At 41.5% G+C, this 26,566-nt stretch overlaps 1 protein-coding gene across 1 annotated transcript; it reads right to left on the bottom strand.

Annotated features, from left to right (window-relative positions):
- Nucleotides 1-2,604: 2,604 nt before the first annotated feature.
- RAB43 (RAB43, member RAS oncogene family) lies at nt 2,605-18,923 on the bottom strand. The gene is made up of 3 exons (XM_063121245.1): nt 18,705-18,923; nt 12,171-12,354; nt 2,605-10,906 (listed from the first exon to the last, which is right to left on the bottom strand). The coding sequence occupies exons 1-3, from the start codon at nt 18,912-18,914 to the stop codon at nt 10,656-10,658; spliced, it is 645 nt and encodes a 214-aa protein (XP_062977315.1). The 5' UTR covers nt 18,915-18,923; the 3' UTR covers nt 2,605-10,655.
- Between the last annotated feature and the right edge of the window lie 7,643 nt (nt 18,924-26,566).

Below are 26,566 nucleotides of genomic sequence, written 5' to 3' on the forward strand. Positions count from 1 at the left end.
TTCAGCCTGCGAGCAGCAAGAGGACTGTGGCCAAAGTGGGGCATTGAGAAACAAGAGGGAGGAATTGTCATGCTTCAGAGAACCCCAAGGGGTGCAGAAATACACACACACAAACACACACATGTATATATAGGTGCGGGAGATCTCCAGAGTAGAATAGCCCCAATTTACCCACGGGGCTTGTTGTTACATACCGGCTGCTGCTTGTCATGTTGTGCAAACCCAGCCAGAGTGGGTTGTTGTAACCCTAAAGTAATCCATAAGCCACCATGGCTTCTTAACCACCCTATGCATGCCAGTCACATGCCGGGGGGATTAGCATAATAACCCCTAGCAGCGCAGCTTTCTGTCATCGTGTGAACCTGCCCTGGGTGGCTTGTTGGCATGGTCAACAAGCCACCCAGAACCTATGGACTGTTGTAGAGGTTTGGGGTAATTTGACATGGGATGCTGCACTGCTAAGGATAATTAAACTGATCCCACCCTGCATGAGTGGCAGGGAAAAGAAGCTACCATGTATATTTCCCCCGCTGTGATCATGTGAATAGATGCAGGGATTGTTTTAGGGTTGTGGGTGGTTTGTTAACCATGCCAACAACTCACCTTAAAACTGTAACCAGCAGGGTGTCTCTTTCTCTCTCCTTGCCCCACCCCCTGTAGCTTGCATTTTAAAAATGGCAGCTGGCTTGTGACAAGCCACATAGGTGAATTAATCCACAGTGGCTTGTTGCTAGCAGTTCCCAGTTCTCAATGGCTATTACTCATGGGGCCTGTCCAGACAACACACTAAGCCACGGTTAGGCCACTAACCCTTTTGCAGTAAATAGTTAGTGAGCGTGTTTAAACTCTTGTTATTTAGCCACCATGGTTAGGAATGGTTCACATGACACGCTAACTCATGGTTTATACAACACACTAAGCCATAATTTGCTCAAAATGCTTAACCATGGTGGTTTAGGGTGTTGTCTGAACAGGGTCTTCATGTCTAGATGGAAGTTCCTGTTTAAGAAGCAGCATTTGCCACTGAAGAAGAGTTACTCAGGGGATGCTCAGGCACCTGCAAGGGAACTGGTTGGCCACTGTGTGGATGCAGGATGCTGGGCTAGGCGGACCCTTGCTCTGATCCAATAAGGCTTTTCTTAGGAAACATAGATAACTGAACCATGGAGAGCTGCTCATCTCCAGAGTTCATCATCTTTCCATTCCCTACCGTATTTTGAAGGTTTCCCCCTGCTTTTCCTTGAACAATGGAATTATGGTAGAATTTTGCTCGTTTTATGCGCTTCTGAATTTTATAGCCAAGTCTTAATTACTGCAACTCAGATGGCAGTCATTTTGTTAATGTTTTCATTTCATTTTATATTTCTAAACCACCCTATAGCCAAAGATGTCTGGATGGCTCACAAAAATGAGATGAGATTGTAAAATAATTGCCAAGAGCAACTGGCACTAGAAGATACTCAGCTCCACCTCTCTCAGAGAACAGTTAATGTAGGCCTGGGAGTAGCCTGTGAACAGCAGAGCGACAGCAAAGCCTGCTTCCATTACACTTTGTGGCTGCAGGAACCTAGGGCTGGTGGCCCCTTTGGACTTTGGGAACCACCTGTCCCCACTAGTATTTTTCCTGCACTTCTACAAAATGGGTAGCGTTCAAAAAAGCATGACCCAAGTACCAAGCCGCGTGAAACTGCATCCAACCGCTTCTCTGGAAACAATTGTTTTAGGCTTAGCAGCTGTGGAGAAGTCAACTTCTCTGAATTTTACCACCCGCCTCTTCTTCATCTCGGAGATGTTGCATTTGTTATCGAGGAGCTTCAGATGTACTGGGTCCCTGACACATGTTCAATGGATTTAATTGGTATTCCCCTGACACCTTTGCTCAAGAATCCATCTTGGTTCTGGGCAGCACAGCCTGAGAAGCTGCCAAGAATGTTGGCAGCGGCACAGGAGCCATAGCATGATTCCTCCTTGATTAAAGGGAGCTGTTCCCTGTAACTGCAGAAACATGCAAAGTGAAATAAAAATGTTTTTGCCGTCTACCTAATCATCAAAGATGGGGCTTGTCTCTGACCTTTTGGGGGTGGGGGGTGGATTCATAGGTGCTGCCATAGAAAGTGGCCCTCTTCCGCAATCCATCAATCAAGCCTCTTTTGGTGGTGGGACATGTAATGGGGCATGTAACGGGGCCTCCAAAGACTATTGGAAGTTATGGGCATGTTCATATGGGAGGAGGTGGCCTTTCAGCTATCCTGGTCCTAAGCCATTCAGGGCTTTATAGATAATCACCAACACCTTGAATCAGGGCTGGAAACAAGATGGAAGCCGGTGCAATTGATGAAAGACCAGGGTCTGAAAAATATACAGCAGAAAACCAGTTGAAGTTTTGAATGCTCTTCAAGGGCAGCCCCACAAATAGCACATTGCAATAATCTAAGAAGGTGACCAAGGTGTGCATTTCTCTGGTCAGATCCATCTTCTCCAGGAAGGAGTGCTGCTTTTGGGTGGGTGGGTAGACAAATCTACTTCCTTAATTCAACACATTGTTTACTTAGGGTGACACACTGGTGATGGAATGTAGAAAAATTAATTAAAGCACACATACAATTTAATAGCCAAATGCTCATTTTAATTACACACAATACAACGTATTTGCTACAGACTTTGCTAAAATTTACAAAAAAAGTAGGTTTCATAGTTTTTAAAAATAAACTTTTTTTCTTATAAATTCATAAATAGGTGACAGTAAAATGTCAAAACTGACTATCGTATGCAAGCTATGTTCCCTTGTTATCTTGCATTCCACCTCATCTGGTAAACACTGCGAGGAAAAACAAGATAGTTGCCGGTGATCAGAAAGATGGGCTCTGTGCCTGTTCCCAGAAGCCTTGATTATTACAAGCAATAGAACTGTTCTAGAAAATGCAGAACACTTCAGTAACACCGGAGTTCTTCAAGCCTTTAGGTCCTTTTGGAATGAAGTGAGTGAATTCAATATGAATCAGAGCTTTCTCCCCACTAAGTATGTGAGCCAGGCCTCCTTTATGGCTAGTGGAAGCTGCATGTCTCTGGGACAAGAGTTTTTTTTCTTTTTTAAAACCACCTGATACCAACAAGCGAGGCACTATTACAGAGCAGGAAATGCCACTGACAACACAGTACACATGAGGAACCTCCAAAGACTTTAGTGGCATTTACCACTAAAGATTGCCCTAAAAATAACTTCCCCTCTATCAGATCCAACCTGTGCCAACACTACCGCACTCACAGATATGCATTCTACCACACACACACACCACTCGAATGCCCCAATCTATAGCCTTTTCCCAGTTTTCTACGGATTCTAGTGTTAGGCTACGACCTCAGTCAACTAAAAGCAATGGGATGATAATACAGACGCACACTTGAGTCATGGGAAGAGCTGCACTTACGAGACAAACGAACATCAATGTGCATCTGTATCTTTTCCCCATGCCAAAGACACACAAAAAACTAAACAGGAAGCCCGTGTCTGTTTCACTTCTGCCTTTCAGTTTCAAGAGGCAGCCTTTTCTCCTAAAAGCAAAAAACAAAACAAACATCTTTTTTGTGCTTAAGACATCCAGTGGGAAATTTCTGTCCTCTTACTTTTAAGGTGAAGCCTTCTAAGATTTCTCCAAATGTTTAAATAAACCATTGTGCATGCCCATGGAAGCTCTTGTTTATTTTTCAGTCACATAACTCTGACTGCATTAAAAACAAATGCCCATGCTAGACGTTTCTGATCTATGGATAGTGGTATGTGCCTAGGCCGTAGGGCAGCAGATGGAGGTGCATGTCTCACCTGCACTGCAGTGCAGATTTAGAACCCATCTGCCTATGTGGCTCCTGATTCAGCAATAATAATAATAAAAAAATCTGTGCATGGAAACCTGGTCCTCCCTGCAGGTCTATCTTGTGGATTTGGGGTGGGGGCTGTCCTGAGATGAGGGCACATTGCTCATTAGTGCAAGAAATTGAAAAGTTTGGGAACTTAAAGAGAAATAGGCAGTCTTCAAAAGCTTCTCCCAAGCTTTATAACTGAGAGTGGGAAGTCGGGGAGGGTGGGATGGGGGGGGGAGGAATCTTCCCTACAGTTTGCTTCCCACAATACAATTAACTGAAAACTGAATGTTACAAAATTATTATTATCACAGTAAGAGGACTTTGACTAATACCAATCATATTAAGAGCATGCATGTGAATCACTCATGCAATTTATTTTCTCAAAATACAATCAAAGCAGCTAAGATGTAACTATATGTTCATTTTATGGAACCATAATATCAAACCAATCCAGATTGTCTCAGTATTTACCATACCCTGTAAATTTCCTTCCCAGCTATACAAATTAGTAGGGATTCAGGACTGCAGTACAGTGAGACAGAGAGTGACACCCTGATTTGAAAGAGATTTATGTAAAAGAAGTCCCATGATTTCAATGGAAATTACTTCCTGGTGCACAAGTTTGGGATTCAGGGAAAATGGATCAGCCAGTAAACCACACCCATATTTGGCATAATTTCCTTACTTTACTTCATGCCTCAAGTTCCAGATTTTCCAGCTCTGCCCATCTGACCAATTAAAAAATCCTGCAGCTACCAAATCCTTCTGATGGTGTCACCTTCCAGCTTATTTTGAAAGCTACGAAAGAAAGCCCAGCCCAGCGGCATCACCACAGCAGGGCCAAAGAAACCTGGGTGGAGCAGGGAGAAGGAAAGGAAAGGAAAGCAGACAGAGATGTGAGCGAGGAAGCAGATATTTTCTTCTGCTCTTGCTGCTGCTTTACTAATCAGTTTTTAAAAGGAAGGAAAGAGGATTCAAAGGAAATGATGCCTGATCTGGCATTATTCACAATATTGATCCGTAGTGAAGCTGAGATTAATTTAGACATTTTTAAAAGGCTTGACACTTTCTAATGTGTGAGTGGGCCAGAAAGGAGGTAGGGCCAGTTCTCCCCATCCCATGGGGAATATCCAAGTTCCTCTCTCAACATTACACTGGAAGTGCAAAGAGAGAAGCATGAAGTCTTTCTGCACTTCTATGTAATGTACAAAGTCTTTCTTAGATTGCATAACTGTGTGTGTGTGATAGTTGATTTTTGCTTCCACGTACATCCAATCTACTATTGTGCTAGTGTCACAAACATGTCTACATGCTTACATTACCCAATTTCAGATGTTTCACAAAAAACAAAGGAAAGGCACTGTACTAAATACACATCTTAGATTAACAAATCTTTGCATAGTTTATGCATTAAGATGAACTCTGTCAACAGGTTAATAAGGCAACTATCTAAAAAAAACCAACCTCCACAAGCTCTGCAATTTGGAACAGTAATATTCATGTGGACAATTACTTTCCACATAAAGATGAGGAATTCAACAGTACTTATTAGTTGTATTCTCCTTGCTGTATAGCAAAGTCTAGATTTCATTCTATAACCATTAAGGAAAAAGGATATTATACATTTACTACAATATATAGCATACAGTGAAAATGTTCAAATGCAAACCATTACTACCAACAACATTATTTTAAGGCTGAGTCCTACCCACTAGAAATAGAACTTTTCAAAACTGAGCAATTCTTCAAAAAGTTTAGGTAGTTTTCAACTACTCAGGAAGTTTTCTAACATTTATTCCATCATCTCTGGCCACATGTTATGAAATCACTCATTTAATGTGCTCGCTGCACACTTACACTCCTAGATTATTTTGGACAGATAGAACCCAATCCTACAGACAAATGTATATTTTATTTTTAAAAACTCTGCTGCAAGATGTACCCAATTTTAAATGATAAAATACATGTGCGGTGCCATCAATTATGAATGGTACTTTTGTGCTTAAGTAGCTACGTTTCCCTGAAATAAACAATATTTCCTACGTAGAAAATATGCCACATAATTTGCTTTCTGTGTAAGAAATGTGGCACATCTGAATTGCTCGTAAGTCTAATTAAGAACTGTTTTCAGAACAAGTGCTCATCTAACTAGTATCAACATCAGAATTCAGTATGTGCTTCTACTGATGCACCTGAAATTTACCCATGGGACTAAATTTTGTACTAGATTCGAGTTGGGCAAACCAGTCCCCCTCATATTTTGTGTGTCTTTGGCATGCAAATGTGTTGTTTCTTGATCTGGGGGTGTTAATCAAGACAACTTTATTAATCAATTAAATTCAGTCTTACAATAAGGTTTAAGAAAAACTAGATTTAGGTCAAGCAATTTGCAATATATCTTTATAATATCTAGCTAAAGTAGACAATCTCCACAGCTCATCGACATACATAACAGTTGAGGGCCAACTCACATGGATTGACTAATGATATGGCCCTGTGGCAAAGCAATCAGGTGACTACTCTACTATCATTTTGTCATCAAATAATCCACAATACTCCAACATGTAAAGGTTGCATGAATCAGCCCTGAGTCTTGAGGGAAAGAAAAGGAATTGTGGTCAGAAATATGATTTCTTTGCTGAAAATAAATTAATGCTTCCTAGCCTTTAAGATGAGTGACTATTTCTATATTTTACTGGGAAGTTTCCTTTGACAGATGAATGTGCTGTAAAAGATTTTCTACATAATACACTTGTGGGAAATATCTATCCGTTCTAATAAAAAAGATGGAAGAAAAACAAAGTGCTTAAGTTTTTTCCAGTGATAAGAGGTCCCTAAACAGTTCCTTGCCAAGTTTCCCTTTTAAAGTTCGTGGTCAAACCAAGCCCCTAGGGCTACAAGCCCACAAATCAATTCTGCAGCCTGCTTCCATCGATGAGATCTCCAGGGCTACAAGCACTGCATGCCACATGAGCACGGCATGATGCCATATTTTTCTCTGCGTACTGGATGTATACCCCTTCTCTTCCACCTAACCACAAGACAAGCAGCCACATTGCCACTAACACCACCTTCACCTGGTAAGGCATCAGGTTTAAGTCCAGATCTTAGCAGTCTTGCAAGCCAGGCCTCAGCTGTTCCATTGAGAGGCTGCTTAGGCACACCTTCTGCCACAGACCCTCAATAGCAACCTCATTGTTGCTCTTTCCCACTAAAATACATGCAAGCACAGGCAGGTCCACTGGTGGCTTTGGCAGCGGCCATTTTCTTGCACGATTCTGTTAATAGCTCATATCTTTAACAAGGCAACCATTCCAAAGGATGTCAAAAGGCTCAGTGCGGATAAAACAATATAGTTTTGCATCTCTAAAGCCTAGGCTGAAATCTACCTATGTTTAAAAAGTAATGATTGTAACAAAAGCTACTCTTTACAATGTTTGATGGGCTACAGTACAATCTTATCTATTTGAATGGCCTGGAGAAAGTCTTAAACTTGTAGCAAACAGTGCTATTCATCTAGGGCTCATATGGAACCACAATTTGGATAAAGCTCCACTGTATACCGCTCATTCACTCCCAGGCTACATCCTAATATAAAATGCTAAAGACTGCTAATTGGTAAGATTTGTGCTTTATCAATACACCTGTCATAAAATGTGCATAGATCTGAGGCAACAGGTTAATCCTGAAACAACATTTGATGTGCCCACCACAGGTTTTTGAACTGAGTTTGTGACTACAACCCCGTGAGCAAAGTCCAGAAGGATCCTGCTCATATAAAACCTGGAAATGTGATATAGAAAACAATAATCTAAGTTCTCCACAGAGGTGCATTTTCTAGAAAAAGATCATGGGAGCCCCATCATGCCAGATCAAAGTGATCCTAAATATGTAATGGCATTGGGTCCTCCAATAGCTAGCTGGAAAAGACCCTTACACCCCTCCGTTCCACTGAATTGAATGGAACCTAGCTCCGATGTAAAAGCTCCTGCACAGGTACGTCAGTTTAGGCCCTGGTCTAGAGCTGATGGGTTAAATCAACCGAGTACAGTTGCTACGCAGCTTCCATTCATTTTAATGGGGAAAGGCCCTGCAGAAATAAAAGGAAATTATGCAACAACAGTGCCTAGACGATTGCACTCACAGTGTAAAACATTTCTGTTTAATACCCATGTTCACTTAAGCTAACCACTGGAGTTTCCTATAGCTCTAAATACAGTGATTAGTTACGGCTGGGCAATCAGTGCTCTTAAAATATAGAATCAGCAGTTCTGAAGAATCTTCATATAAAGCACTATTTAAGAGCAAACCCTCTCTGTCACACCTCACACTATTTCTGCATAAGATATAATTGTGGAAAAATGACCCCTCACTGAAATTGAGACGCCTTTACTTTTTACATCTATAAATGCTTGAGATTAAAGCCACTATTGTGACATTACAAACAAAATCTCAACACGCAGGACCCCGTGGGTGTCCATCTTTTTTTTGGGGGGGGGAACAGGATGAGTTACAAAAATCAAAACAGATTAAAATGTTCCATATTTTCTATAAAAAGATGATTTGCTTATTAATAAAACTAATATTTTTAAAAGGATTGCTGACATCAGACTTATCCTGATCCTCTCTTACGTCAACAGAGATCATCATAAATTGATGTTCCTAATAACAACACTCTGAATTATATACCCTTTTAACCTGCATTTCCCTAACATAACCTGTTTCAGGACTTGTTTTTAGGAGCAAGGATCTGCTTCTAAGAGATTTAGCCCTTTGCTCTGAAATTGGGCCCTTTTATGATAACAAGTTAAGCACTTAAAAAGGTTGGCTTAAGGAACTTACAGACACTCTATTCACTATTCATATCCCAATTTTAAGGTGCTGAAAAAAGGAATCTGTTGCTAACATCTGCATGTCTAAACTACAGGCATGAATTTGGGCTGACATAAATGTATAAGCAAGGATCTTTAAGTTAAATCTATTGAGCAGAAATTGTCAAGCAGTTTTTCATTAATATATTTCATGATTTCCTGTCAAAAGTAAAGATTTTTCATGTAGAAGGAGGAACTACAATTTAAAGAATTTTTTTATTTTTTTAAAAATTATTATTGCGTTTATATCCCGACTTTTTTTCCTCCAAGGAACCCAAGTTGGCATACATAATCTTCCTCCTCTCCATTTTATCCTCAAAACAACAACCCTGTGAGGTGGGTTGGACTGAGAGTCTGTGACTGGCTCAAAGTCACCCAGTGGGCTTCCATGGCCAAATGGCGACTAGAACCCGGATCTCCTGACTCCTAGTCCAACACTTTAGCCACTACACTACACTGGCATTTCTTCGGGGGGTGGGGTGGAGAAGCAGGAGGAGCATGATCTATTATATAAAAGGATTATCTTACAAAATCAGAACATGTGCCCCAAATTGAGAGCTCTTAAACCAATTTCTGACATAAGAAAGCAACTGCTGCATCATTTATTAGGGGCTCCACGTCATCATGAGACGTCATTCCAGGAAAAGTCGCAATGATCACCTACACCCAACTGTAGCTTTGACAACCTTATCCACAAGGAGCTTCTTAACAATACTGGCCTAGAGAAATCTCATGATGTCTTAAAGTACCTGCAGATCCAGGTTTCAATTTATAATTCCCCTTCTAGTCTAAAAGTGAAATAGGAAGAAGCTTTAGCTAGGATAACATCCTATGCCAAAAAAATAAAAATAAAATACTCCAACAGCAAAATTAATGATCAACTGGAACTAACTTTCAGTGAAACTGGTGACTAGAGAAGCAGGTGGAAAAGGGGGAAAGAGATGTTCAAAAGACCTCCTTCTTTCCAAGGGTGCTGAATGTGAATTTTGAAATAATGAAGCAGAGGACTAAAGTCCACAATACGAACTTTGAGGAGACTATTAAAAATGTACAAAATAAATGATTAACAAACCTTTCTTAACCATACAATCTTAAGCCTGTTTACTTGGAAGTAAGCCTGATGAATTTTCAAAGGCATTTACTTCCAAGAATGTTCCATTGAAATCAGTGGGACTAACATCCAATGAAATGTATTTAGGATCAAGTATTCTGAGGTGGATATCAAGGAAATAAATTCATGAACCATGTGTCAGTACTGCTCATGCTGGCTTCTCAATTTGTCTGGAAAACATGAGAGGAGAACATCTTTCCAGCTAGGCTTGCACCAGCAGTATTAAGCAACCTCCCTCCCCATATGTAGCATTTTAACGTCTAGGAAAACCTAAATTCTATGGAGGTTCCTCATTTTAGACAAATGTCAGCTGATTTGTCCTATATGAAAAAGCATTCAAAACGCATGGGCAGAGACCCTCTGTGGTTTCTGCTTCTTGGTGGAATGTCGAAAGTTTAAAGAGGCAGTGTTGACTCGCTGACCTAAAAGCAGAAGCGTTATCTTCGTTGACGAGAGCCCGTGTAGAGGGAGTTGCAATGCAGCAATTGCTTGTTCAAGTTCATACGAGAAAATCCCAGTGGCTTCCCTCTGTGCAACTTACTTTCAAGTGACCCTAGTTCCTCTTAACAGAATCTGTTGGAAAGAATAACTGCCGTGCATTTTAGATCCACATAACAAAGTCCCTTCGCTTAAAAACATTCTGCAAATGTTAATGGCTAACCTATGAAAACAATGTGCTTGCAGGAAGTGGATACTGGTGTGTGTATGTGTGTACACACACACAGAGAGAGAGAGAGAGAGAGAGGAAGAGAGAAAAAAAGGAGAGTACCCTCTAAATTCCAGTAACAATTAGAGATATTTCATAAGCTGTATCAGCAGCCACATCCCCATCCTTCTACTACATCCTTGCTGTCAAGTTTGATGCTGTCTGTGTTTTGCTCACTGAACATGGGGCCTCCATGCCTCATCATGAGCTCCGTTGCCACCTTTACAAAAGCCTCCTCCACATTGCTGGAGTCCTTCGCAGAAGTCTCTATGGCACAGATGATATCATAGTGTTCAGCCAAACTCTGAGCCTCCTCTAGCTGAACCTCCCGAAGGTCACTTAGGTCAGACTTGTTTCCTAGCAGGAAAAAGTGGAATTGTTTACAGATTATTATTTTTTTTAAAATGTCACTACTGAGGTCAGGGAACGTCTTTAGCCAGGGGAATATCGGGGGGGGGGGGGGGGAAGAGACAGCAGAGACCCACGGAACTGTCCTTGAAGAGCAGCAGGACTTCAGAGGTGAAGCAAATAACCAGGTTGGAGATGAGCTGCCACTTTATCTTAGAGATGAGAGAGAGCAGGTGAAAGTGGAAGCTGATGGAAAATCTATGGAGGAAGGCTGAAGAAATCCAAGCCACTGGAAATTATAACATTTGCACTCTGGATTTGGGATGTCTAATCTCATCCTATTCTGATGCTGACAAAGGGTGCATCCTCAACAAATCTATTAATTCTTATACCAATGGGCTCATATTGCTTATTTTTTATCCCTTTGTCTCTGAAGTTAACATGACAAAGAATTACTATACCACAATTCTTCACGTGCAGACAATCTTTGTAAGCTGCACAGAAAAGAAACATGCAACCCTAACAAGAGGCTGGATCCAGGATCCGCCATTTGCAAGAGGAAGGACTCTGCTCATGGAAGGCCCCTCTGCTTGATTTTGGAGGATTCTCTCCTCCCACACACATCAAACTCACCCCATTCAACTCTCTCTATAGCATTTTCAGGGGACTGGGGCTTCCCTGGAAAGGAAAGTGGCATTGAAATCCAGCACAGTTGATCCAGTTTAAATCTGGATCCAGCCCAAAGTAAACATTTCAAATTTATTTAGCGTATTTGATATTGAGCTATATACCAGACCAATGACCAGTACCATACCATACCATTATGAATACATCTGATTTCAGAAGTTGTCAATGCTATTCAAAGGCTTAATAGAATCTGTTGGAGTGTTACAGTGTGGCATAGACTTTTAAAAGCCAGATCCAAGCAGAGATGAAGACAGAGTGTGTCTTGGCTCACACAACCCCTAGGAGCTCGAAAGTGTTTTTTAAAATATATATTTTGAATGAAAATATGGAAGACCACAGAATCCCATGTCAGTTTCTTTTGAGAAAAATAAAATTGCATAAGGCAGCAATGTGAATTATAGCGGAGACTAAAAGCCAAAGTTTCCCAATTTCTACCAGTGACCAGACAGTAACTGAATCCACTTTGAAAGTAAGATAAAACACCTCTCCATTCCTGAGATGTCCTCGCTGTTACTGTCTTGTTATGCATAGGCATACTGCTTTGGATTTCTAACAACCAAATTTAGCAGTAATTTTCCACACTCACCAATTAGCAATTGTACTATGTTGGAGCCCGCATACTTCCTTACATCCTCAATCCAGCGAGGAATAGACTGGAAAGAGCCCCTTTTGCTGATGTCATAGGCTAGGATAGCTCCATTGGCGCTTCGGTAATAACTCTGCGTGATGGTTCGAAATCTTTCCTGGCCAGCTGTATCCCAGATCTGCAACTAAAGAGAATAAGAAAGAAGTTAGGCTACCACCTCTTCAATCATAAAGGTACTGGTAGTACTTTTCAGATAGTTATTTTTTTTCTTGCTGATGGAAGACATAATATAGAAGTATGAATACAAAATGTAACACAGCAAAAATTAGTTCAATGGAACTAAAAAGTCCGAACTCAAGTGTACAGATTTGAGTTTAATATCCCCTTTAAAAACATTACAACATATGAGGAAGAGTAGGTACCCATGGCACATGGGCACACATCTCTGCACATCTGAAATCTCAATTCAAGGTAACAGTGCTTTCAAACTCTGGATACCAAGACTCTCATTCTAGTCTAACAGCCCCAATGTTCACACAGGAGTTATGATTCATGCCTAGAACTCTGCTCTCTAAGAAAAAGATTTCTATGGCAGGAATCACAGACCCTGTTCCTAGAATGTTTTTAGAGCCACCAGACAGGGCTGGTGTGTGTGTGTACGTCTGTCTTAGACAACAGAAATGTTTTGCATGCATATGTCCATTGCCCACACAGAACACTTTCGACACTAACACGAGTGGGCAGCCTTATCTTCAGATAACTGTGTGCAAAGGCTGGAATCCCTGGAACTTTTAATCACAGCCTATAAGAAGGATTCAAAGAACCATCTGAAGAGCTTCCATGTGTCCATGTGTCTAAGACCCTTTCTTCTAGCGGCTCCTTCCAACAGCTCCAACCAGCCAATCTGGTGAACTCTGGGAATGGCCTCCAATACCAAAGATGTGATTTGGAAAACAGCAACAGGGAAGCCCTAACACATGCATGGAAGCTCCTTCACATGCTGAAAAGCCATTCTGGATCTCATTTTGAGTGTTCAACAAATTTTTATAGCAATCAGGCAAAATTGCCTTCTAGACTTCTGCCTTTTTCCACACTAAAATTAACAGCTATTTGCGAACTTGCATGCATTTGCACTTCAGTCATAGAAAGTTTCATTGCTTTAAACAGAATTTATGCCCAAGTTAAGTATGCTTAAAACTGCAATCTGACACCCAGTGAACTCAATGGTAGAATCCCTATTGATTTGGATGTACTTGAATTGCTTTCTTAGATTACAGATGGTTTTCATTTCTGTAATTGCTAGGCAAAACAATATTTTGAAAAGGCACTTAAGGGTTGTCTTCCCAATGTAACGGTATGGACAGACGGAAATAGAAACTTGATTTTAAAATATTCAGTTATATGATAAATAATCAACTACTTGATTATTTGACATCACTCTACTGAGAAGGCTTACATTGCAAAATATTAGTTTTATCAAAACCAGATCAAAATTCAGATAGCCCTACAGAGTTTATATAACTAAAAAAAATCATCTCCTTATAAACTGTTTGCATAAACCAGTACAATGGTTTTGTTAAACAATTTTATTCCTTGTAGCTGCATCAAAAGCTAAGCAAAAGCCATTGTGTTCTCATGTGTAGTCGAAAACATGGTGGTGACAAGTGTCTGGTTACTGCCTCTGATATCACCAATAACCCCTCTCCCTCACCAGAATCCAGCCAAAGAGTGGAGAAATAACCTAACCTATCATCTAATCTACCACTCAGGCTTGCTATTAGGATAAAATGCAAGAGAGATCATGTATGCCACTTTGGGCTCCTTGGGAATGTAACAAATAGATCAATAAAATCCCATATCAGTTAGGAATAAACCTAGCCTTTAGCCATCCTCTGGATGGCTAAACAAAGGTAATCTCACGTTTGGCAAGTTGGGAGCCCAATGTGGCTCACTGGGGGAAGGGGGACTTAGTGGGAATGGCCCTAATCCTGAGTAGTACAGGGGGGGGGGGGGAAGAGTTACGGTAAATGCCTTTCCCAACTTTGAACCTGACTGAAGATATAGCATGCGGAGTGTGAACGGAGAGCAAGAAGCCATCTCCACCTAAGTAGTACAGTATGGGAAAGGGTTTAGATCCCTTTTCACTGTGCTGTCTGGACAATTACTTTTCCTTTGTTAAATGGGAATGGAAAGGAGGAAATTTGAATCCTCTGGGACCAATTTCTTCACCTTTCACTGTCGTCATTGACAGGATTCTTATGTCAAGGATTTTAAGAAAATAGCTGAACTACTAGGAAGGCTGTCAAGAAATTTTAAACATCATCTCTCTTAAAGCAAGAAGTAAAGCAAAAAAAATTAAATTAAAATAAATTATTTTAATGCAATGCTATAGCACATATTTTAAAATAAAAATGAATTGAAAGACTTACTAATTTTTGCTGGTACAAAACCAAAGACTGAACCCAACCTGATTTTTTAAAATGTATATCAGGAGTATATGAATCAGCTACAGATACTGGTAGTCAAAGATTTCCGAAATACTGGAACTATAGACATAATCAACATCTAGACAAATGTTGAACCTGCAGCACTACAGCTGTCACCATGTGTGTGTGTGTGTTCAGAGCCTCCAAAGCCTTAACCAATACACCCAACTATTCCATGGCCTTCTGCAGTTAAGAACACTCTCCTCATTCATCAATATTATCTCTTAAAATGAATTCTTTAAGGTTTTACTAAGCTAGGGTGACCATATGAAAAGGAGGACAGGGCTCCTGTATCTTTAATAGTTGCACAGAAAATGGAATTTCAGCAGGTGTCATTTGTATATATGGAGAACCTGTTGAAAATTCCTCTTCATCACAACAGTTAAAGCTGCAGGAGCTATACTAGAGTGGCCAGATTTAAAAGAGGGCAGGGCACCTGCTGCTTTAACTGTTGTGATGAAGAGGGAATTTCACCAGGTTCTCCATATATACAAATGACACTTGCTGAAATTCCCTTTTCAATACAACTGTTAAAGATACAGGAGCCCTGTCCTCCTTTTCATATGGTCACCCTAATCAAGCAAAATGAAACCTCATGTAATCTAGAAGAATGTAATATTTATCTCAGAGCACAAATTCAAGCTCATGTATTCCGAGGTCAAAGGAGTCATGATAAAATCATTCTACCCTGCCCAGGAACAAGGCCTGGAGGGCTTTCAGAATGACAAAGCCATTGTCCATTTGGCAATGGTTTATGATAGAAGGCAAGAAGCCATGCAGATAACACAGCTGTCACAGTTTATCTGCCTGTCACATGTTCAAAACTTTACATATGGGGAATGTTTCAACCAAGCTCAAGGTACTGAACATGACTAAGGAAGTCTGAAACTGAATTTGAATTTCCTAATCCACTCAAATTGTAGCCTATCCAGAATTAGTTTGAAATACTGAAATGCAGAGAACTATGTACTACTGGTATCTAAAAGCAGACAATGTACTTCTAATTTCTTCTACAGTAATATGTCTAACTGCCAATCACAGGAAATGTATTTTTATTTTCTGCCACGTCTTCTTTAGCTTTTGAGCTGGAACTGTCCTCCTCTAAGAGTACGCAGCAGAAACACCTGGTACTAGGTGGAGTCCACAGGAAGGAAAATGTTTGTAATTACTGTGCGTTTGTTCAACATTTAATTCAGCCAAGTTCCAGTTTCAGAGGTAAAATACACTGAAACCCTTCTCAATGGGGGAAAAAGGAAAGAGAAACTAAATATATTAAGGCATATTTAGCAAAAAAATAAAAATTGACAAATGTTAATTAAATGGAAACCTCTGCTAATTCACATAAGCAAAAACAAACAAAAGTAAAAACAATTCTCTGTTTTCTGTACTTTTAACACGATTCTTTCCTGCTTAATTCTAAGCATACATGAAGGGGCTTGTCCTGCTTCTTTGTGAGCAGCATGGCCTCCCACTACAAACTGGTAACAAATTATTTCTTTAGATCTTTCAGCCCCAGCCACTTTTATCTGTCACCACCACTGACATTTGCATTTGGCACTGCCCATCATTGCAACCCCCACCCCAGCTTCTCTGAAATGGGCTGAAAAAGTTTCCCTGCGGTCTGCAGCACAGAAGCTTGAGTTAGTGTCTGGGTTATGAATATTAATATATGGTATGAGTGAATGCTGTTGTGGAAAAAGAATCTTTGAAGGTGGACAAGGATGATTTTCAGTCCTATTCCAGCTGTATGTGTCTATAGACTAAATTCTTGCAATGGTTATGCAGCAGCACAGAAAAATAAACATGTGAATTGATTTAGTCTCTTGGTTAGCGATGCTGATGTCCTAATCATTGCCCCTATTCTGTTGGAATAACAACCAGCAGAACTAGTCTACAGAATGGAATTCTCTCACTTATGCTACAGCATTAGCAAATGGGAATGTATGTGCTTTGTGTTGCAATGATAACATATAGGAGTTGGGGCTGAAAGTGACTGAGTCATTTTGCTTTGTTCTAAAAATGGCACTACAAGTACCATGATCCAAAGGGGGCATGCATGCATACTCCACAAGGCATCCCTATTCTGGTATGTTGCCTTCTCAGAAGTTTCTTTTACAGAACCCAGAAATGGTTTCCTGAAACTTCCTCAGATTAAAAAAAAAAAATTAAAAATGGCTTGGGATTTGCAGAATAACAATTAATTTAAAGGGAAACCTAGAGAAAACGTTCTACTTTCTTACCCTCTGTGTAGTACAGTCATAGCAATAACTGTAAGATATTGAGCACAACATTTGTCTTTGGGTCAACAGTACTGCTCTGCTACTTGTTTCCATTCCAAGGTGGGATCTGGAAAATCATTCTATTTACTTTCCCAGTACTTTGAACAGTTTTCTAAGCCACTTTGGGAAACTGTGTCAGCTGATAAAGTGGTTGCACAAGTTTGTTGAAGTCCACTGTAAACCCATTTTTAAACTTGTTTAGCACTATCCAAAGCAGTTTTTAAAATCCTATTGTGATACTGCAGAAAAAGCTAGGGCCATTTCATACAACACCAACCATGTTTTAGCTATATGCATGTGAAAATGTTGATAATACAGAACAGAAAGGCAGCTATTTTAAAGTCACGTGTACATTCTAGCCAGTGTACATTTTACATTCACATTACAGACAAGAGAAATGCAAAAAATAAAAATACATTTTTTGTGTCATGTGAAAACAGTTAACACCTTTCAACTGCAGTTTCCCAGTCTGAACTGTAGAAATAATTCCTGTGAAGCTTACTGCAATATAATGGACACAAGTAGTCTGTAAATCTACATGTCTAAAACATCTATGCATAAGCATTTGTAGAGAAAAGTGGACAGAAATGTTTAGAAGAATACAGTGTTAACCTGATCTAAAAGAGATGCTGGTCATGCAAAACCAAACACACCCAAAACAAAGCCCTTATGGGTCTAGGGTTTCACAAGAATGGAACTATATTTTAATTGGGTTTCTAGTCCCTATGCATGCAGCATTAGCACACAAGCGTGGCATACACATGGCCCATGGTTCCCTGGCATGGCAATGCTGCAAACATATGGGCAGCAACTAAATTTATAGACTATACCAGCTGTGTGAAACTCAGTACAGAGTCCCATTGTGTAGCAGCAAAGAGATAAAATGGTTTGGAACCCTTAGAGAGGAATGTGTTTATTGTAGCACAAGCTTTTGTAGTTAACAGCACTCATCAGATGCACAAAGTGGACTGAGAGAGAGAAGTGTATAAATATTTATATAATACATACCCACAGGAGCTTAAAATCAAGTTAACCAACTGTAGGATATCCTGTACATCTAACTGTTACTCTAACATTATGATTATATGGAGGTGCCATTTTTTAAAACAAGAACAACAGTACTTTTAAAAAATGCAACCTCCTTTTTCGAGTCTCATTTAAGCAGGCCCGGAATACTCTAACTGAGGTTATTAGCTCTCATGATCGCTGTTCATTCCACAATTCACAGGCACCCAATATTCCTTCCAGTACTTGTACACAGGCTATGCTTTACCTGATTGCCCTTAACCTTCCTGGTTCTGGGTGGGGGTTGGGCATGGGCGAGAGAAACAACTCCGCGTGTATATTGTCTGGGGGTGTTTTAAATGTCCGGTAGCCCATTTGAGGATGAAGACTGAGAGGGCAGAAAGGCTATACAGGTAAAATAGTTCTGGCTGTGCGAGCCCCGCTCCTTCACAGCCAACTCTTGTGTTGGCGATGAACTCATCGCCCCTCGGCGGATGCCAATAGGAGGACCTCGCAGAGCCGTCGGTGGATGCCTCATGCCATCCCGTCTCCGGGGAAAGGGTGGCTGCCTGCCTGCGGCGCCTCCTCCCCGCAACCACAGCTTGTTGTTCATTCAACACACCTGTTACCTCCGTGGCTACTAGCGGAGGAGAGGGGCTATGAAGAAGCCTCTCTCCTTGCAATGGGGGAGGGGGGAAGCGGCAAGCCAGCCCCCCTCCCCAGCCCTTGTTTTCGCCCCCCCCCCTCCACTCTCCGGCTCCCACCTTGACCCGCTTGCCCTGGATCTCCAGGCTCTTCATGGTGAAGTCCACGCCGATGGTGTTGCCCTGGCGCTCGGCGAAGGCCCCGGTCTTGAAACGCTGCACCAGGCACGTCTTGCCCACGCTGGCGTCGCCTATCAGCACCAGCTTGAAGAGGAAGTCGTAGCGCTCCTCCGGGTCCGGCCCGGGGGGCGCTGCTGGGGGGCCGGGCATGGCGGCGGAGCAAGCGCTGCTCCCTCCTTCGGCCTCCCGTGCTCCACAGCGGCGGGGAGCTCCACGACGCCCGGCCCGGCCTAGCGCTCCGCCCGCCGCCCCCCTCGCTGCCGTCTGGGCCGCGACCGCCTCAGCATCCTCCCCGGCCCAGCCAGACCGGGTGACTGGGCATGCGCAGAGGCAGCCTAAGTTCTTCCTCACGCGTTGGCCCGGCCAGGCGGGGCGGCAAAAAGGGAAGCGTCGTCGCACTCCTTGGCTGAGATAAGAGAGAATGAGCGACGACCCGCCTGTAGACTTCAGGCTTAGGAGGAGAGAGTCAGTGGAACAGCGGGGGAAGTTTAGGTCCTGGACTTCGTGGTCTTATCCCCCGCCCCTCCACACCTCTCAGTAAATGCGAAGCTCACAATTAACGTTTCTCTTCTCCCTCCGCCTCATTCCATGCTTCACAACTGCTTCTGTATTCCTGATACGTCAGAGCAAAGACTCAAAACACAAAGAAAAAAAGTTTGCCAAAAGAAATACTCTGAGCATGTGCAGTTTTATATTTTAAACTCATTTAAGTCATACTGACATCATGACTACAGGAATACAATGCAGTTTGTGTTAGCTGCTTTGATGCTAAACCCATTTACTTGGGGGTATAAACACCATTCTGATATCGAAAAGAATAATATGATTTTAAAGTAAAAAGAATAAAATGAGCATCTGTAACCATGTACATCCGCAATTGCTTCTCGTTGACGATGAGCTCATCTACACCAAGCAGGTTATGACACTGAAAGCAGTATGAAAGCGGTATATAAAAGCAGGAGCCACACTGCTGCTTGATGGTGGTATTGAAGTGCACTGACAACTGTTGGGGCCCATGACACATAACATATACCGCTTTCATACCACTTTCATAGTGTTATATCCTGTTTGGTGTATATGTGTCATGGGCCCCAACAGTTGTCAGTGCACTTCAGTACCAATATAAAGCAGTAGTGTGGCTCCTGCCTTTTATATACCACTTTTACACCGGAATATCCTGCTTGGTGTAGATGAGTCCAATGTTACAAAATAAAAAGAAAGGATGCTGCAAAGATCAGCATCAGACCTGTTGGGCCCCAACATGCCTATGCTTGCCAAAGTTCTGATGCAATACCTGTTTGCCACAGCCCCCATCACCTGCCAGCCACTCTGGATGATCATTTTAGGGGCCTTGGGCTACAGGGACCCTGGACTGCAGCCTTAAGCTCCAGCCCTAGCTGTGCAACATGAAGGTGCAAAATAGTGACTCACAATTATTCTATAGCTCTAAAGAAAAATTGCCCCATGTTAGAGACTGAGCCTCAATTCACACATCACGTTACACACATTTGCGTGTCATGGTAGTTTGATGGACCCTTGAAATGTTGAAAAGAAAGGGTACGTGTTATGTAACAAAAGTCTAAGGTGCCTCATTACACGCATATGTAAATACAATGGCATTTCATCCTCACTAACTTCGTTGTGAACAGAATCCCAAGAAATCAGTGGTATTGCTATTAGGGGCTTGTGATGTTCCCAATGTTGGAGATAATTTTTTTTACTACAGATTAGGTACCATATTGGCTTTCTCAACATAGAATCATAGAATCATAGAATAGCAGAGTTGGAAGGGGCCTACAAGGCCATCGAGTCCAACCCCCTGCTCAATGCAGGAATCCACCCTAAAGCATCCCTGACAAATGGTAGTCCAGCTGCCTCTTGAAGGCCTCTAGTGTGGGAGAGCCCACAACCTCCCTAGGTAACTGATTCCATTGTCGTACTGCTCTAACAGTCAGGAAGTTTTTCCAGATGTCCAGCTGGAATCTGGCTTCCTTTAACTTGAGCCCGTTATTCCGTGTCCTGCACTCTGGGAGGATCGAGAAGAGATCCTAGCCCTCCTCTATGTGACAACCTTTTAAGTATTTGAAGAGTGCTATCATGTCTCCCCTCAATCTTCTCTTCTCCAGGCTAAACATGCCCAGTTCTTTCAGTCTCTCTTCATGCGGCTTTGTTTCCAGACCCCTGATCATCCTGGTTGCCCTCCTGAACATGCTCCAGCTTGTCTGCATCCTTCTTGAATTGTGTAGCCCACAACAGTAACTGTGGGTGTGTCTAGTCTTCACATGCATAAAAGATAAAGTGGCTCAGATTCGTCATGAATTGGACACCACACTTAATGCAGCTCCACTAGTAGAGGTGTTCAGAGCGCCGTCCAGCTCAGTTTTATTGGATGAGTTTCAGTTAGTGAGGCCCGAGGATGTGGACAAGGTGCTTGGCCAAGTCCGGTCGACCACTTGTGTGCTTGCCCCTTGCCCCTCATGGCTCATTACATCAAGTAAGGAGGGGATCGCCGGCTGGGTCCAGGAGGTTGTAAATGCCTCCTTGAGAGAGGGAGCGGTGCCGGCCTCTTTAAAAGAGGCGGTAATTAGACCACTCCTGAAGAATCCATTTACACTGACCATGTGTTAAATTCCAAGAAGCAGATGAATAATTTAGAAGAACATGTATATCGGTAAACATTAAAGAGTATTTTAATACAAACTTTATCCATATCATAAATTCCTTCTAAAAGTAGGCAACTACTGGGCATTTCCAAAACATATGACTAAAAGAAGCATTAGCTGTATTACACCTACCATAATTAGCCAAGTGAGACAAACCTTTATTAAAGAGTCATTGTTGAATGGTTTGTCATGACATCCAAGCCCAGCAAGACTTCTGTTTTCTAAAGAAAACTTATCTTCTCCTTAAGAGCTTCCTTGACACTGCTCATCAACCAAGCTAGTAACCTCTTGGATTTTGTGGTACCTTTCGTGACCTGCAGTATACATTTTAGCTGAGTTTCTATTATTGTTGTTTTGCCTAAACCTAAAGTGTTCAGATGAGATTTGACCTTCTTGACTTCCTCTTTCAATTTCTTTCTTTTTTTTTTTAACCAATCCTCTCATTTTGGGGACGTTTCCTCTTTTGAACTCAAGGGTGACTATGTTGGACTTCCTTGGCAATTTCCCACTTTATTTGAAAGCACTGAGGTCACTATTTACAAATGGTTCAACAATCGGTCCTGGAGGCCACTTAGAATTATGTCTAGGGTCACCTGGCCATGTGGTTTGTTCCATGACCAACTGTTCTTGAACACAATCATTTGGGGTATCTAGACATTTTATGTCTTTGTCCTGACTGGTGTATGCATTCGTCCAGTCTATGGCCATGGCTAGACCAGGATGCAGGCAGGGATGACCCCTCCATTTGCCTAACCCTTAGGTCTAGTTAAGGCCTGTGTGAGGGCAGTTGAAGTTGCTCAGTAATACACGTCTTTCTCCTTTGAATGCCTCCCTGATTTACTTACCCAGCTTTACTTAGTATTCACAAACACTCTAATGAGGAGTATGTCGTGCATTTATAATGCTCCTCACTAGCCCCGCTGCACAATTTACTGCTAATTTACTGCAATTTCCTGCTTCCATGTTTCCACCACTTCAGATTTGCTGGGAGGGGAAACAGTTTCAAAAACCACTGGCTAGTCAAGAAAGCAAGTTTGTTAATGAGGAAATAAAATGCTGGTATCACCATGCAGTAAATTGTGCTATTAGTTACTTTACATTTTGCTGGTAAAATGATGAATGTCCAAACCTAAGCTATGATAGATTTCTCAGGAAGAAATGCTACTAGGGCTGCCAATTTATTATTTTTTTATTTTTTTTAAGTGTAACAACATGACACAGTTTATTGGAAAACTAGATGTATTGCTTTCTTGTCTGTGATTAGAGAATTACGCATTACGTTAATCACAACTCACAGATCAAAACAAAGGTTTGCAGCTTTTCCTGACACAAACAGTTCTGCTGCTGCTTATGATGAATGTTCTGCAGTTAACTTTAAAAGTAAACACAGCCAAAGTACAGCAATAAGTGCTAATACAATAAGAACAGAACACAGTCATTTGATTTTACTTGCAGTAGAATTTAATCCTTAGTACAGGATTGAGAAATCTCAGACTTGCATCGGGGTCCCAATCCAACTCTACAAGGTTCCCCAGAGAGTCATAACTAGGGCTGTGCTCAGTACACACATACACACACACACACACACACACACACACATACTCACACACACACACACACACACACACTTGCCTCAGAGGTCAATTCAGAGCTTCCAAATTGGCCCTGATTCAACTCGGGGCACCTTGGTACTGCCCTGGTCCACTTCAGATTTGTTTCTGAATCTGTAGTAGGCCAGCTGTTGCAGTTTCCCAGGTGCCCATAGGCGCACAGGAAAGCTGGGCGCAAGGCTGACCGGGAATCCAGAGGACTCCCCTCCTGCTTGCCCACTGAACCTGGTGAGCTGCCCCTCACCCATCTGCGGGACTTACCTGAAGCCTTTGTGGGTGCCGTTGAGCCATCTGTCCTCCAGGAGGGCCACTCTGCAGTGCCATAGATGTACTGCTGTAAACTATAGCTGCCAGAAAAGGCCATTTCCAGCCGCCATAGTATATGGGTGGCAGCGGCTGGCCATCGGGCCAAATTAGCCTGAAGTGCTTTGGCTGCATCAGGCTGAGGTGGCCTAGTCCAGTCTCAAAATGGGTTCGGGTTGAGGTGGGCCGAATCAGTCTGCTTCAATTCAGATTCGGAGTTTGGCACAGAGGCGAAGCACGTCCCTAGTCACAACTCTTTTTCCCAACTCTGATCATTTGGTATCCCCCTCCCATTCTGAAAGGTTGAAATGCCTCTCCTAAGGCTTACGTACTTACTGGCAGTAAGAGCATTAAGTTAAACTATGCTGGTGTTTTCCCTTGCTCTTTTGCCTTTGGCTTCATCCACCACTAGAATGTGGCTACCGAGAGCTTCTCCAAAATTGAATGCAGCCCACAGGCTGAAATAGATTTGACTCCCCTGTCTTACCAATTATATGCATGATTACAAATGTTATGAAGAAAATATCCTTCCCCCCTCAAAGTACAAATATAAATTTTATTTCATAGTAGTATGTGCCTAATCAGCCAGTCTAGGACCCTGTTCCGACCCTGTTCTTGGGCTAACTTGAGTTTGTTTAACCCATGAATAGCCCTGAGTGCCTGGGTTCGGACATCACAGAAACAATCTACAAATACTACATTTGTAGGTTCCTGCTAGAAAGCAGAAGCAGCTCTTGCACATTGCATAAACCTGCAATTTGTGGGTTAATTAAATCTATGAAGTGCTGCTGAAAAGGTCCTAGGTGAGGCAATAAAGTTTGTGTGTGCTCAGTTGGATTTTTAAAAAACTTTTTATTCTTTGAAAGCAGACAACCACATACTGCAATATGTTATGAACCACCCTTCATTTTCAAACTCCCAGACAAGTTCCAGCATGGAAAAACAGTTTATGAATTAAACCATCCCAAGGTCTTTTGAGCATATAGCATCAATCTCATGTTTTGGGGGATCCTGAACTTTTTATCTAAAGCTGCCTGTGATTAAGCATCTCATTGATTATCAACTACATTTTATTTTCTAGAACCTTCTCATAGTTTAATGACATTCTCCCATTTTCTTTTTTTTTTCTGTAAGCAGGCATAATTAAACTTATGCAATTTTAATAGAGATGTGGAATGGGGATATACAAAGTATTTTTGTTATGCAAGAAAGAGTGATAAATTTAAAGTATGATTTTATGTATTCATTTTTTGTTTTGTATCCTAACTTTGACCAAAAATTGTCCCCATGGTGGCTTGCAACATTATTTAAAGTAATACTGTAAAATAAAAAAGCATTGAAATAACATAACACACAGGAGTCTTTTGGCACCTTTAAGACCAAGAAATTTATTACGGCATAGGATTTTGTGGATTACAGACCTCCTCATAAGATGCATGAAATTTTATCCTGAGTTACACACACATGTAAGTAGGGAAAAGGGATTGTAACCACTGAAGTCAGAGAGAATTGAAATGAAGAAAGTGATAGTTATCTTATAAAGTGGCCATCCACAAAAACAGTTGTTGGGTTACACAGATAACCCTTCATTGGTGAGCTGATTAACGCAAGTGGTGTGATTTCTGTTCAAGTCACAGGAGATATCATTGTATGTTGGGTTGCACCTGGTTTTATAAAGGTGTACAGAGACATTTTTGTACAATTAATTATATTTGTTTAATTATACTTGACATTTTTGGATATTAAAAATAAAACTTTATAGTACATTGTAATGGACTGGATGAGGGCCAATAAACTGAGATTCAATCCAGACAAGATGGAGGTACTGTTAATGGGTGGTTAACCTGTCCAGCTAGGTGATGTTCACCCTGTTCTGGACAGGGTTGCACTCCCCCTAAAGGATCGGGTCCGTAGTTTGGGGGTGCTCTTGGATCCAGAGCTGTCACTTGAGGCACAGGTGAACTCAGTGGCAAAGAGCACCTTTTATCAGCTTAGGCTGATATACCAACTGCACCCTTATCTGGACAGAGATAGCCTAGCTACAGTTATCCATGCTCTCATAACCGCTCATTTGGATTACTGCAATGCATTATATGTAGGGCTGCCTTTGAAAACAGTCCAGAAACTTCAACTGGTACAAATCAGGGCAGCACGTTTACTAACAGGGACTAGCCAACAAGACCACATCACACAAGTCCTTTTCCAACTTCACTGGCTGCCAGTCCAGGTCCAGGCCTGATTCAAAGTGCTGGTATTAACATTTAAAGCCCTAAACGGCTTGGGGCCAGGCTATCTGAAGGAACGCCTCCTCCCATATGTACCTGCCTGGACCCTAAGGTCGTCCTCAGGGGTCCTTCTCTGTGATCCCCTGCCAAAGGAAATAAGGCAGGTGGCTACTACGAGGAGGGCCTTCTCTTCTGTTGCACCCCAGCTGTGGAATGAGCTTCCTAAGGAGGTTCGCCTGGCACCTACACTATATTCTTTCAGATGCCAGGTGAAGACCATTTTATTCTCTCAGCATTTTAACAGTCTATAAATTTAATTTTAACTTTGCTGTTTTAAATTTGTATTTTAAATTTGTATTTCTGCACTGCTGCTGATTTTATCCTGGTTGTGCTTTTATATTGTATTTTATGTTTTTATACTGTTTGTTTTATACTTTGAATGGTTTTAATTTTTGCGGTATAAAAATGCAATAAATAAATAAATTGTTATAGAAGACAGCCTAATTCTTAAAAAAAAAGTTTTAAATAAATAAACTCCTGACTTTGAATTATACTTAAAACTGCTGTTATTCATGGAATCTGTGTGTCAAGAGCTTTCCATTGAAGTACATTTCATGAGAAACATATGGGAAAGCAGTCAAAAAAGGATGACCAACTAACTCCCGACTTTGAATTCTATATATAAAATGGCAGCCATTAATATACATGGGAAAATGTAAAATGATGCATTGATGCACACTGTTGGGGTAAAAGCAAATAATTAGGCTTTCCTTTGATGACACCAGATTGCCGCCAATGGAGTTTCCCCCCTTTCCTTTAGACTCCATTCAAGGGGTGGGGTAGGGTAATTTAAAGGAAAAAAGCAGCTGGGTGGAGAAGTTTAACCCATCCCACCTGTATGCGGTAGTTCCTATCCAGATTAAATAAAACATTAGGATCACCTACACCAGGGATGGACAACTAGTAGCCCTCCGAATGTTTTGACCTATAACTCCCATCAG

This window comes from Elgaria multicarinata, chromosome 3, assembly GCF_023053635.1.
Source record: "Elgaria multicarinata webbii isolate HBS135686 ecotype San Diego chromosome 3, rElgMul1.1.pri, whole genome shotgun sequence".
Taxonomy (NCBI): domain Eukaryota; kingdom Metazoa; phylum Chordata; class Lepidosauria; order Squamata; family Anguidae; genus Elgaria; species Elgaria multicarinata.

Bases quoted from the DNA above. Each gene is read 5' to 3' on its own strand.
- RAB43 (XM_063121245.1), bottom strand. From the start codon at position 18,914: ATGCCCGGCCCCCCAGCAGCGCCCCCCGGGCCGGACCCGGAGGAGCGC. The intron at 12,355-18,704 runs GTGGGAGCCGGA...TATTCTCTTTAG, and splicing joins TCCAGGGCAAGCGGGTCAAG to TTGCAGATCTGGGATACAGC. The intron at 10,907-12,170 runs GTGAGTGTGGAA...TTTTCCTGCTAG, and splicing joins CATAGTACAATTGCTAATTG to GAAACAAGTCTGACCTAAGT.